The sequence below is a fragment of the Mustela erminea genome, chromosome 1 (genome assembly GCF_009829155.1).
Source record: "Mustela erminea isolate mMusErm1 chromosome 1, mMusErm1.Pri, whole genome shotgun sequence".
NCBI classification, from domain to species: Eukaryota; Metazoa; Chordata; class Mammalia; order Carnivora; family Mustelidae; genus Mustela; species Mustela erminea.
In genome coordinates this window covers 47,036,839-47,051,313 of record NC_045614.1, presented here as the reverse complement: position 1 = coordinate 47,051,313, position 14,475 = coordinate 47,036,839, and the positions used below count along the sequence as shown (strand labels likewise).

Genomic DNA, 14,475 nt, shown 5'->3' with positions numbered 1-14,475 from the left:
GTAACATACCTAACATTTTATCTTAGGATAGAATTCTACTATAAATGAAGGATATCATACCTTCTCATCTTTAAAAAAAAAAGGCCCTGGTCTTCCTAGAGTTACTATTTAGTGTATGTATGTACAACAGTGTATGTATGTACAACCGTACCCGTTCACATGCATACATACGTTTCACGTATGCCTCCAAAAGGATAGTGCAGACCACAGCCTTATAAAAAAAATAAAATAAAAAAACAAGACCTTTTGTTTTCCACTGCCAATTACATAAATCTTTCCGTTAACCATGGGATTCTAGAATTTTCCTCTGAAAGATAAGGTCTTCTTCTATGGACCATCCCCAGCAGAAGCTGAATACAGTTCAAGAAACGACAAAATACTATGGCTCTCCTATTCAGCACATCAAAGGGAAAGTATGAACTCCAGCACCCGTGAATTGGCCTCCAGTTCCTCTTCACCCACTCAAAACCTCAGAGGAGGGAAACCAACCAACTAGCCAACAGCAGACAGGCTTGCAAATATGTTTGCTGGGACCCATTTTTCCTGAGCCTTTGCAACCCACCTTGAGAGACCAGAAAGCTTTAAAGAAAACTGAGCTAAAATATGTGATCTAGCATTTTAGCAGAACAATTTTAAACCTTCACATCTACTAACACAATGCCCTTTATTAATGGCATTTGTTTTTAGGAACCAAGTAAGAAGTAAAAATTTAGCCCCGATGATGCAGTTTCACCTTTACAGAACACGTTCATCGGAACTCAAGAGCAGAATTCATTTTTTAAAAACGCATTCTGACTTGACTAAATTATACAATTTCAGTCACCGTGGAATAATCTCAGCATCAAAACACAGACACAGACCCACAAACGCACACACCCCCCAACCGACCTCCCCATCCCTCAAAATCCTCCTGCAACAGCTTCTGTGTGCTCGGAGTTGAGCTCGCTTGCTGTATAGTTGCCGGTGTCTAACAGTAAACAGCCCTGCTGCATTTATTGGCAATTACTGCTGAAGGTCACACATCAGCAGTGAGCCTAAATTCCAGGAAAAAAAGCAGCTCTTATGTAACTGCCGCCTGAATGTTGGCAGGTACCCAAACCCAGCAGTTCACAGCAATGCAAAAAAGTAGGACACCTCCAGCCGGGGGTTCGATGTCATAAGCACGCCCCCTGAAGGTGAAACTGAGTAATTCTTGTGTTTCTCTTTTCTCCCCCTCCTGAATTTTAGAGTTCTCCTTGGGTGGCATCCTTGGGTTGTAGAAGAAGCTCAAGGTGGGATGAGTTGAGGGCTCCCTTGAAGCAGGAGGCAGTCGCCCTTAAACCAGTGGGAATGCCACTCTAGCTTTTCTGTTGCGGTGCAGGAAGGCCAGGTTGCTAGCTGACACCAGTGGCGCTGAAGATTTCATGGTTCCAAGTGACAGTGATGAAATGGGGATCCCATCTCAAATAGGAAGAAATGCTGCTTGCCCCACTGAGCTACAGCACACACTTTCCCAACACACCACGCTCCCTGCCACAGACACATATGTGAAAATGAGGCGGATTATGGTTCTGTCGTACAGACTGCACCTCAGGTTTGAATACTGGATTGAAATCAATGGGTTGGTTCGCACAGCACTTTACAGTTCAGAAAGGTGATTCACAGCACTTGACAGTTTAGAAAGCTGCTGGTGCTGCCCACCTGTTCTCACCTGACCTCCTAAGCTCTTAGGTGACCTCCTTACTCAGGTAGAGGTTCCCAAATTATGGGTTCCCATAACCCAACCCCAGGTACTTCTCCACTCTGGCAATTCTCATGACAGCTGTCACTGAACAGTTATTTGTACTACTGGCCATCTCCGCCACATAATTGTGGACTTCAGAAGAGCAGACACTGCCTATTTGGGGGCATCACCATAGTCCTTCCCCCTCACACCATGCCTGGAATGTAACAGGTTTTCAAATATTAGTCATATAACAGAGTATCTTTAATATCAACTGATATCCATGTAAAGCCTAGAATGGGTAGGCAATGGGAACTTTTGGGGGGTGATGGAAACATATCCTATCTTGATTTCTGTGTATACGTATGTAACAATTCATCAAGCTATAAATGTTAAGAGTGAGCTGAAGGGACACCAACCCAAGTATGGTAGTTTCCTTATCCCCTCCACTCAATCTGTACCCCATCAACCAACACCCCAAGTAAAAGAGAAAATTAAGGGGGTAGGATAGACACTGTGCCTCTTTATTTGCCAAAAGAAGGAAAGAAAGAAAGAAGGAAGGAAGGAAGGAAGAAAGGGAGAAAGAAGAAAAAGAGAGAAAGAAACCAGACCTCCTCTTCCTGGTTTCAAATGAATTTTTGTTCTAAAAGACAGCTGGAGGGCTCCATACCGTTCCCTTTCCTTACGGGGACTCCGTGACTCTCTCTCCTTTCACCCTGATTTCTCAGGGCACTGACAGAGACACAGAGGGGCTCTGCTTTTTCACAAGTCATTCACAGCACGTCTCCTTCCTTGAGATGTCCGAAGGGCCTCTACCACCAAAAGGGAGAGGCCCTCCCCCAATCAGGGATACACAGGATCAGCATATACGCCCTACACTATTTAAGGGGCAATTCCCCACCATGTTTAGAATTCCACATTGGTTTGCAAGTTAGGTGTGAGGCCTTGCCTGTATCATGGGCCAGCATGAACTCTCATTAAGCTTCTGCTGAACCCCAGCTGTGGGCTGCAGGTCTCCACCAGCACACACGGACAAAAGGCTTGGTAGAGGAGAAACCACAGGAGCTGTGGCAGTTTCCAGAACAGCCATTGATGAAAAAGGCCAATCAGCCATCTCTGCTTCGGGGACCAGATCCGAGAGCCTGAGGGACTGGGGACGGAGTGCTGGTGTCCCAGGGCTCTGACAGTTGCCAGGGGTAACAACAGAGAGAGGACCCGCAGTTGCTTCCTCAGGGAATTTTCAAAGAATCCAAGTGGCTGCCAGAACATTCTTCTTTTATAAACAGACAGTATTCTATTTCCTAGAGTATAATTATAAACACACCTGCTCCAACTGTGGAATCTTTCCATAAGCAAGCAATAAACTCCCAGCCAGGAGACCCAAGTTCTATCTTGAGCAAGCAAACACATCAACTGATTACTATGGTGCAAAACAGTATATTAATAACATTGCGGACTCTGATTAGGGAAGGTGTTCCTTTCCTGACTTCATCTGTACTTAAGCAAATAGAAACACAACTTCAGTATTTCAGAGGAAAAGTTCGAATCAGGGAGGCATATACAACTCCAGGTAGAAATAAAAGGAATGAGAGATGCCAACATGCAAATTCAGCATGAGGTATTTTTCTGGCACAGAAATAACCAGGAAGAGAAAGAACGAGCCAGGAAATGCCAAAAATCACTAGTTAGAGCCATTCATTAAGCCTTTACCGTAACACCTTTTCTCACCTTCTCTGCATCCCAGAGGACATGGCCTCCTCCCCATCCAACTTTGGTTACTCTAAGGAAAAGTCCGTGCTTCCAGAGTTTATTGTGGTAGAAAAGCAAGCACACCAGGACAGGAGCGGAGCCGGCAGTGTGTTAGCTTTAATTTAGCCACCATCCGGCTGTGCAAGCTAAGTCCAGTCACTTAACCACTCTGAGCTCCGTTCCTGAGGAAACTGAACCAAATTCAGAACCACTTGCTTTCAGTTTTCAGTCTGTGATTCAAACTCTCCTTAAGTAAATCTGAACCATCTCTTAATAGGTCTGAAAGGATGGTGGGGGGTATTAGGATAGACAAATGTATTCGTTCTGGCAGCTCTATCTCACCCAAAGTGAGGTATGAATTGGTCTATCAAAGGAAGTAACAGATGTCTAAAGAGGTAGAGCAGGAAAGGGATTTTTTAAAAGTCCAATAAAAAATGTTTTTCCCAGGATGCTCAATTTCCCTCATTTGTATACTTTAATTGTATAACATGCATTGACACCTAAACATATGGCAGGGAATGATGAAAAATATTCATCAAACAAGCAGTATTTCAGGGGCCCCCAAATCCCAAATAAAATGACTTCACTTATTGGTCCCCAGGGTAACTGTGGTTAGTAAAACCAATTAGATACATAAGCAGAGAATCCACGAGACAACATTTCAATTTCCTGACCTCTAGGTAGTTTTCCTGGATGAAAAGCCACAGATCCAGTATATTCTTTTTTTTTTTTTTTTTAAAGATTTTATTTATTTGTCAGAGAGAGAGAGAGAGCAAACACAGGCAGAGAGAGTGGCAGGCAGAGTCAGAGGGAGAAGCAGGCTCCCTGCGGAGCAAGGAGCCCGATGTGGGACTCGATCCCAGGACGCTGGGATCATGACCTGAGCCGAAGGCAGCTGCTTAACCAACTGAGCCACCCAGGCGTCCCAATCCAGTATATTCTTAATCCCATTGTAAACTTGCGGCTAGACAGTCTCAATGAGCACTTTGGAATTCACAGTGCACTTAGACAAAATTGTATATGATCCCTCATACTCAATACCTTCCAACATGTGGACCAAGAGAACAGTGTTTTGGTTTTTCACCACTTTCAAACTATATAAATGTGGTTATTTCTTTTTGCATTGATGCTCTGCATCCAGAAAGAACAGCTCTTTTTAAGTATGAACACTGAGTTGCAGAGAGAGGTTAATGACAAGCATCAACAACAAATTTAGTTGAGATTCCAAACAGTGAATGATTGAAATCTTATCACAGTTTAGAAAATCTTTATCTAGATTCTGATGGCATCTCCAAGGACAAATGGCAAACAAACTCGTGGGAAATGCTCAGACAAGACACAAAGGACTGAACTCAGGCCCAGAAGGCACACTACACAAAGTCAGATACTAGATGCTGCGGAGACTGGGGGACAGACCACAGTGTTCACTGGAAGGGTGTCATGGAAACATCACCATGGGACATTGAAAAAAAAAATGAAATTAGGACCTCAGCATTATCCAATTCATCAATGGAAATGAGCTGGAAAAGAAAAAAAGAGGGGAGAAAAAGAAGGAAATGTTAGGAAGTATCAGCAAGTGAAGTGTTAGAAACTTTGTCTTGGCGCGGAGTCTCTCACTTTGGAGTGCTATTAGATGGGGGCCATCTGAAGGGGTGCAGGGATCTGGGGCACTGACCACCACCGCTCACAGTGACATCTGCTCTGCACTGCGCCACTCAGGATGGGGCAGGATGCTGCCACACTGTGTTCACTTGGCAGGTAGCAAACCTTCCAAGTCATTGACCCAAGGGGGCTGAGAGGTGCACATTCCCCCTCTCTTGCAGATATGAAAACTTGAACTGAGCTGCGAGCAAGGGCCAATTACCCAATCAAGAACCATGTTCATTTGGAAGAGGGTGGGAAAGAGGAGAGCCAAGGATGATATAGTTGGATCAACACAGCTTAAGAGAAAATTATTTCTTTCCATTCATTTTACCATTCCATAGGGCTCTGGGGGTCTCAGAACCAGGTTCCATTTCAGCAAATAGTATGACAACATATCCTAAGAGCAGAAGCTCCAAATCCTAGAACTATTGATGACTTTAAAAAAAAAGCACATTTTCCCCCAAAGATGATTAGAGCCAATTCAAGTGATATTAGTAACAAGTAAATGATTAGCATCAAGTTCTAGAAAAAGAAAAAAAAAAACAACTGGAGCATTATTCAAAATTGTGCTTGTTTAAAAGGTGAGAGATAATCCTCAAGTTGTTTTTATCATGCTTTGTTAATAGTACATTTGCAAATTTAAGTTCCTTAATAAAAATCCTGATAGCTGGAAATGCTAACAGTTCATTCACCTAGAGAAAAGAAGCATTGGTAATTAACAGGTTACTGTCAATTTGTATGAGAAACCCCTGACATTACCTGAGGTCAGAAATTCTCTAGTAGTAAAACAGCTACTACTATTCAGAAGACAAAACAGATTTTAAATAAGTTCTGAGATAACCTTTTATATTAATTCTTGGCTTCTGAATTTCTTTTCAAAGCTCTCTGACTAATAGAAAAACCTACAATAGACGACAGAGAAGCCAATATATAACATATAACATAACTATGCTCTCTTTTCAAGCCAGGTCTAAGGGCATTTAGATGTTCTTTGAGTTATATAGAGATTCAGATTCAATTTTGGAGATGTTTAGCTATGGGAAGTTGTTTTTGTTTTTCAATAAAGACATGGTTTAATTTTGGATTAAAAACAGGAATGTGATATGATGAGCACTGGGTGTTATATTCAACTAATGAATCATTGAACATTATATCAAAAACTAACGATGTACTAGGCTAATTGAGTTTAAATTTCTTTTTTTTTCTTTTAAAAAGGAGAGTTTAGTAGGCACTGCTAGAATAGCTGTAAAGTCCTGTTATCATTTTAAGGTTTATTAACCTTGAATACAAAGGACAGCAAGACGTGAGCATCACACAAAAACATATTTCATCATTATTTTGGTGATCATTTTTAATATTTATATTTACCACTCTAAGAGACAAATACTCATTGCTGCTCCTTTGCATTTTAGAGACATAATAAACATGATTTTTTAAAATTCCTAAATGAGCATGATTAAATTTTTGCGATAATCTTCTTCCAGCAGCCTTGAGCTTGGCTTCCTGTATGATAGTTCTTAGAAAGGCACCTATCAGGGAGCTGACCGGGAACAGAGGACTGACCACTGGCTACTCACCGATTTGAGGCTTTCTTTTGGGACCTGACCAGAACCACAGGTTGTGGAGGACCCTGGGACAACCGTAATTTGTACAGCCAGTTGGCATCAAGTGGAGACTGTTTTCAATTAGGTGAGACATCACAACTCAGCTGATGTTTAAATTTTGCTACCCACAGTGCTGTCAGAGCCACTAGTTCATGTCATTTACATAATGATGGAACATGATCGAAACTCAAATGTTACACTTGTGGGTGGACTTCCAAACATTCAGATGTTGTCAATCACCAATGAATGATACAGTGGAGAAGACCCTGAAGTCAGAGTGTTCAGGTTTGAATTCCTGGCTCCTCCATTCCTGTGTGGCCTCAGGCAAGTTTCTGAACCTCTCTGAGCCTAAGTTTTCTCCCCATGTATAAAACAATAACAATACTGCTATCTCTGAGGCTGACCTGATGTAAGGTAATACATATGTTTAGTACAGCGGCTGGCATATAATAAGAATTCAAAGAATGTGACTTATTTAAGACATACTTTAGGACACTAATGGGTACATAAGGCATTTTAAAAATGTAAGTCAGTGTTACAGTGATTCTGTTACATTTTAATCTGTCTAGTAATATGGGTGGCAGTAGCTTTTTTTTTTCAGGCAAGTAGATCTATGCAAGCACACTAATGTCTCGACATTTTTCAACAGGATAATAAAGAACTATCTCAACTTTCATTTTCATCTGTGACCTTGACAATCCTAAATATTGAATGAAAACAGAGACAAATAAAGGCATCTATGTCTCTTTAAGGAGTATGGCTTAGAAGACAAGAAAACTTGGCCCAAAGGTAGGGTGGACACCACCTGAGGGGTGGGACAAAAGGGCAGTGCACTAGGATTTGGGACCCTGGCTTTCAGTCTTGATCTTGTCAGGCACTTGCCACATGACCTTGGTAAGTCTCTTCAGCTCTCCGCCATGGCCTCCTAGTGTGCAGAGGAGGAGTGGGACAAAGTGATGCCAAACCAGACTATGGCCATGAAAACTCAGGATAGGGAAGGGAGGCAGAACAATTCTGGACATCCCAGGAGGGTGTTAGTCATGGGACAAATTCCACTAAAGAGACAGCTAATAGGAAAATTGGGCCAGGAAGACGGAAATGACCTCACACTTGCCCTTGTGCCCTGAGCAACCAGTCCAAAGTACACCTCATTTATTTTATCAACCAAAGCCAACTGGTTTGCCTGAGAAAGGTTAGTTTCTTGGCTCTGGGTTCCTTCCACCCTTAAAGGAGCTGGCCCACCCCATACATCATGCATTTGTAGTCAAACAGGAAGAGCCAGCAAATCATCAAAATCATTTTCAAAAAGCCTTAATAAAACAGGACAAATCTAATACCCACTACCGGATCAGAAGAAACAGAGATAGTTTAGCACAACCTCCCTCTCCAGCACCAACTCTTTTATATTCAATTAATGTGAATAGTTAAGTAGCATTTTCCCACAAAGCATAGGGCCAGAAGCATTCTAAGTATGAGCCATAGGTATTGAAGCTGTTGACTAACATGGGTTTCTGGAATGTCTTCCTTGGTTGCATGACCTTTTCCTACATTTGCCTATGGTATTTTCACTTTCGTGAAGGGGGAAGACAGCCCCAGCCAGACTGGAAAGACATGCCATCTTTCCTTTAAGCCTGTCTCTGCTTGGGTGTGGCTACTTCCTTCACCAGCTAAAGAAAAAAATGTGAGCCAGGGCCTGAGAACCTCTTCTAAACTGTGACAATTTACTCTTTCATAGTGACCTCCACCTCCTGTCCTCTTAAAGCTGTAGGCTCTACAGTTTTTCGTGAGCTTTATAACAGACAATTTTACAACATCTCAGATCCAGTATCTCCCATGGTCTGTGATATTCTCCCAGTTAGCAAACAGGCAGGGAAAACTGGTGGGGAGAAGCATATCTTCCATGTGGCTCAAAGACCCTGATGTACGTGGATGCCAAGCAACAGACCCGACTCCCAGCTTTTTTCCACTTTCCATGATATTAAAAACAGAAACAAACAAAATAACTTGAGAGAAATGGAAGTATAATCACAACTTGTAATGTTCGTGGGAGTAGACACCACGTTTACTATAAAAATCTCAGTCATTGAAATGAACAGATCTTCTAAAGAAGAGAAAACTGGTCTCCACCTTTTAAAATCAGGTTTTATGCCCCCAAACCTGCAAATACATTCATAGCTGGTTATGGCCCTTTTGGTGGATTTTATCTTATTATGAAGAGTGAATTTCTATAACTAGAATTGTATGTTAAAAATACTCCTTAAAGGTCACTTTAAGAAAAATAAAGACCTCGGGGTGCCTGGGTGGCTCAGTGGGTTAAAGAAGCCTCTGCCTTCAACTCAGGTCATGATTCCAGGGTCCTGGGATCGAGCCCCGCATCAGGCTCTCTGCTCAGTGGGGAGCCTGCTTCCTCCTCTCTCTCTGCCTGCCTCTCTGCCTACTTGTGATCTCTGTCTGTCAAATACATAAATAAAATCTTTAAAAAAAAAAAAAGAAAAAGAAAGATCTTGTGAAATAAACGCTGCTTATTTGTCTGGTCCTCTCTGCTATTAGCCTTTGCCTATTCCTTGTGTGTCTGCGCAAGATCCACACAGGTATCTTTATAGGAGCTTGTATGAAAAGGACATCTCATCCTTTCTCATTTGTACAAGGTGTCTTCACCTCTACCATTTATATTTATACTCTTTTCTTGTAGGTTATCGCCTCAAAGTTCCTACTGAGTTATAGATACTTATTCCCTAATTAGCCCACATTCATTCACCCTTTAATTTATGTATTTTTAAAATTCTCAGTGACATTTCAAAGCCGTGTGATTTGGGGACAGGAAGGAATGTATACTACAAAAGGGCTTGTGTACTTTGCTGTTTTACTTTTCTTACCCGAAGATTTTCACATGTGAAATTATTCTAATATTTGCATAAGATATTGCTTAGGTCAGAAATCAAGATCCCTACAGATTCCTACGCTTGAAATGACCTGGTTGCCGCCACCCACTTTGACAAAGAAGACTGTGATTTAATTATCAAGGCTTCTTCGCAGAGATGAATCAATGAGTTATTGGGTATTTTGACAAATCAATGATATCAGTGCATTTACCTGCTCAGAAAATGCTACGAAAGTAGCTAGGAGTCCATTAGTGAACACACTACCTTCAAATGAAAACTGGTGGAATTTTAAATTCAGGACCCGCAATTTATAAGGTGGGGAAGGGGCAGAAAGGAGGGGCAATGTGATTGTTTTTATCCCACTTGGACCAAAATCAAAAGTGTGGGGAGTGGTCTCTGCACATCCTTGCTCACTGCCTATGCCAGGAAATTAGCACATCCCAGGGACGGCCCGTGTCCCAGTCTGAGCTAGAAAGGGTAATATGTTTGCCTGCCCTAATTCCAGTTAGAACCGGAGGGAGTTTTTCAGTACACTGGAAGCACTGTGCAACATCTCACCAGAAAGAAGCAAGCAGGCCCACAGGTATGCGTGGCTGGAACCCACCAGTCAGGAATGCGTGCCTTGATACACAAGAGGCGTTTGCACTCATGCCGGGAATTGAGACAAAATCTCTTATTACTATTTCTCTAACATTAGGTTACGTGGCAAGCAGCCTATAAGACGTCTAAGTATATGTGATTTTTAGAAGAGAAGACATATGATTTAGCTACCTTTTATGACAGGATAATTAGCTTTAAAAAGTAGTAAGTCCCCTCAGTCAGTACGCCTGAACTACATCGGATTTCTAACCCATGATCTCATTTCAATTGAATAGCAAGATCTTGTCTTGACAAGAGCATAAAATGCAGTACCTTTTCTCCATAGCCTCTATCTTTGGTCATCATTTCTCGGAGGGTCTGTAGGACCTTAATGCAGAGTTTTTCCTCATTCTCCTCTAGCAACTGTTTAGTATGCTTTATCAACCTGAACGGAGGGGAAACCATGCATTAGGTCCCTGAAATGATCTTTGAATTAAACAAACAATCACTTCACAAGCAACTTATTTTAAGTAGTCAGTTAATGAACAAATATTTATCAAAGGCTCACAGGTTCGACATGCTTCAGGGCATTCACTGTAGTGAGAACTGCCAGTTGGTCTCTAAAGCGTCTCAACAGTGACACCCGCTGGTCAGTAACAGCAAAAGGGCACCCTGGGCAGGAGTCTACCACATAAGAGGGGGAGACGACAGGGGGAAGAGAAATAGGACAGAGGTCCACTCAAACCTGTTAGTTTATAGAGTGTGGCTTTTTACGCACCAAGGGGTGCTGATAACATGGTTAAAATATGCCACTGGTATTAAAAAACAGCAACAACAACAAAAAGTCATGAGGATGATCGTTAAGGTGAATAAACACTGTTCATTAACCCATAGTCTTGTTCTTTGAGGGACCCAGGGTCCTTGGAGGGGCTCTGAGGCAGAGCCCACTCTCAAGTTAACCAACCCACCTTAGGATAAAAATCAAACGGAGATTTCCACTGATGGAACCTGTTGTTTCTTACAGATAATGCCTCAAGGCATAAACTAAGAAATTACAAAAATGTTGGGAAAAGACTGTGGGATCCTGGTACGTCTGAGCTTTTTGAGGGCAGAAGGGTCACGACCCTTCCAGCCCACGGTGGACACCCTGCTGGTGCTTATGGTACGGAAGATGATCGGAGAAATTCTCACGTAAAACAAGTGTCAGGAAGTACGACTGAACCCACAGACTTTAGAAAGGTCAGAGCAGGACTCTAATGCATGACCTTGTACTCGTCAAAGTCAAAAACCAGGCCAGCATCTGCTTCTTAATGAACAGGTACTTTGTCTGGTCAGCAGGGCTCCACAGTCGACCACCCCAGAGTGAGAGGCTGCTTACTTGCAAATGAAGCCACCGCTTTCGCACTTTCTCCTGGCATCTGTGTTCTCTGGGAAAAGCAGCTCAGGTCTGTGGAGCACGTCCACGAGCACAGATAACTCTGCCTGGACCAGGGGCCTTAGACGGTCCTCCAGAGCCGAGACGATGTCCTGGAACGGAAGTACAGCTTTGGTGAGCAGCTCAGGCCAAGGCTGACTACAGGAGTGTGAGAACATTCATTTCTGACCTCAAAAATGACCACAACCTAGGCTAGGTTAGAGCGTCGTTAATGCTGTCTGATATTTAACACAAATTATGAAACATTGCCCCAGGGGTATCTGAAGCCATAGCCCCTGACATGGAGAACGAGGTAAAAACAAACCCCCAGTCCTTCTATTGTGATGACCCTTATGCCACTCAAGGGGTCATTCCACATATTTTAAAATATGATGCAAAAAGTATACTCGACAACATGGAAAAATGACTACAATATGAATGCAAAAAAATGGTTAAACAATAGCATGGAGTATATGATCCAATTTTTTAGAAACAACATCAGTTGTTTCTAAATATTAGCAAAACATCACTATTGGTTTTTTCTGGGTGGTGGGATTGCAGGTGATTCCAATTTTCTTCCATAAATGGGTACTTGGGAGTACAGTCAAATTACTTCCAATGAGCATGAATTATTCATATAATAAAAAGTCATACCAAAATGAGCACACAAATGAATGAACATGCTGTATCAACATGCTAAATACATGTACCCTGATAGCATGATGGTCTTCAAATGCAAAACACATAGCTGTAGGAGAGGAAAACAGAGAGAAGTTGAAAGAGCAGCAAAACCAACACAACAAACACCATATAAAGGCAAATGGCAGAAAACAGATGAGAAATTATCTTCAAAAGATGCTACAGTCTGCTGGATGGCTTGGTGACTCAGAACCTAACTAGAAGCCTTGCTAACTAACATGGGAGCTGAACACAGCATGATAGACAATAGAGGAAGGCCTAGTAAACTAAGGAGATTTTCAAGGGAAAGGTCACTTAAATGACCTTTAAGTCATTCAACGTAACTGTAGACCCAAATTTCATAGAGAATGGTTAATAAAGAATTGATTTAACTGTTACCCCAAAACTAAAACTAAAGAATGTGAATATTATTTATTTTATACTGAACAAAATTTATAATCACTCAATAATATTTAGGATGCATAAAGAATGCATGCATCGATCAAATTATTTTAGGGGGAAGGGCAATTTTTCCAGCAAGAGTACACTACAGTATCCCTTAATTCATACTGACATTCACAGCACAGTCAAAAAGAGGGTCATTTTTTAAAAAAAAAAATCTGTGTCTTCTTTGAAAGCACCCAAAGTTTTCTTCTTCAGTAGTTATCAGCCCTAACTCTGGCAAACCTTTGTCTGTAGCATTTGCAGGGGGTTGAAGCAGTTCTTCAAAATCATATTCATAAAATCCTGCATCTTTTGCAAGGTTTGAACTTTACACTGCAATTGATTTGCATTGTATTGTCAAATGTTTAGCATTCAGCAATCGAGGAGAGGCCAACAGACAAGGATGGTGAAGCAATGGGTAGGGAAAGATGCTGGTGTTAAGTAAGGGGATGTCTCAATGGAGATTAATTATATAAGCAGTCAGGCTGCAAGTGAATGTTCTTATATTATGATAACTTCTGCTGTCCTAGGCAATCTTACACTACAGGGACTCAGACAATAAATCACGGCATAATGAGGATCCTTTCAGCCACTACTCAAGTCTTTATAACAAGCATTAGCTAGGCTTACATATTTTATTTTATTCCTCAAGAATATGCATAATAAATCTGGGAACTGGTGTGTTTGGCTGCAGATAATTTATTTAGTCTGAACAGTAAAAAATACTGTGCATTCAAACAATTATGAGTCTATCATATCCCTTCACTTTAAAAATACAGTGGAGTCAGGAAGCACTCTATTTGAATTAAATCACCTTCAAGACTGGGTCTGTCAGAGGAAGGGTGGAATTCTTTCCCTGACCTAAGAACACCTTCCTACTTCCCCAGCTTCACGGGCTTCCAGCCACACTAACCTTCCTTTGGTCTTCAAATGCATCACATTCTGTCCCATAAAAAGTTCTTTTCATATGCATTACCCTCCCTTCTACTCCTTTCTTTAAGTAAGTCCTATATTCCTCTGATCTTGGTTCAAACATCACTCCTCAGCAAAGCCTAGGATCACCATCCCGGCTCTGGACAAGATGAGGTTCCTCAGCAGCTCTCTGTAGAACTACTCATTTGAGGTTTTCATCACCATTGCATTCTAGTACCCACCATGAGTAGAGCTAATAAATGCGTCCGTAGGCTGGTTATATAACCTCACAGAGATTCATTATTACAGTCCTAACAGCAATGACAGTAAAAGTAACAATCATAATAGCAGCTGTCACCTTTCAGGTGCTCACTACACGCCAGGCTCTATCCTATGCCGTTTACATGAACTGTATTTTCCCAAAATGGCCACTGCAATATATCTTCTCTTGCACGTTCTTCTCACACTGCATCACTGACATTCATTCTTCCCATCATATGGTGGTCTATGTCCCCTTCCCTTGAACCTCAGTGGACACCTGTGAGTGTCTTGACCAAGAGAATTTGACAAAAGTGATGCTATGTATGCCCTAAAGTCATTACAGCTTTTGTTGTCTCTCTCTCTCTCTGAGATGCTGATCTTGGGACCCAGCCACCATGCTGTAAGCAAGCAACGACCACATGGGGAAACTGCATGGAGATGCTTCAGCTCACAACTCCAGCTGGGGGGTCCCAACATCAATGGCCAAACATGTGCAAGATTCCAAGATGAGTCCAACCGCAGCTGCCTTCTCACTGCGACTACATTCAAGACCCTGAGCAAGAAACACCTTAGCGAGCCTAGCCAACCTAGGTAGGACAGCAGAAA

The 14,475-nt window shown here is 41.9% G+C and overlaps 1 protein-coding gene across 10 annotated transcripts in view; it reads right to left on the bottom strand.

The window, feature by feature from the left end:
* The window catches only part of ITPR1 (inositol 1,4,5-trisphosphate receptor type 1), a 334,496-nt gene that overhangs the window by 118,156 nt on the left and 201,865 nt on the right, over nt 1-14,475 (bottom strand). For 7 of the 10 annotated variants that reach the window (XM_032325752.1, XM_032325745.1, XM_032325771.1 and 4 more), the window contains 3 exons: nt 11,539-11,687; nt 10,494-10,605; nt 4,939-4,971 (listed from right to left, as the gene is read on the bottom strand). In XM_032325752.1, coding sequence (XP_032181643.1) covers nt 4,939-4,971; nt 10,494-10,605; nt 11,539-11,687 — 294 coding nt within the window. The remainder of the gene's footprint in view (nt 1-4,938; nt 4,972-10,493; nt 10,606-11,538; nt 11,688-14,475) is intronic. The other 3 variants (XM_032325790.1, XM_032325800.1, XM_032325824.1) reach the window with 1 other exon arrangement.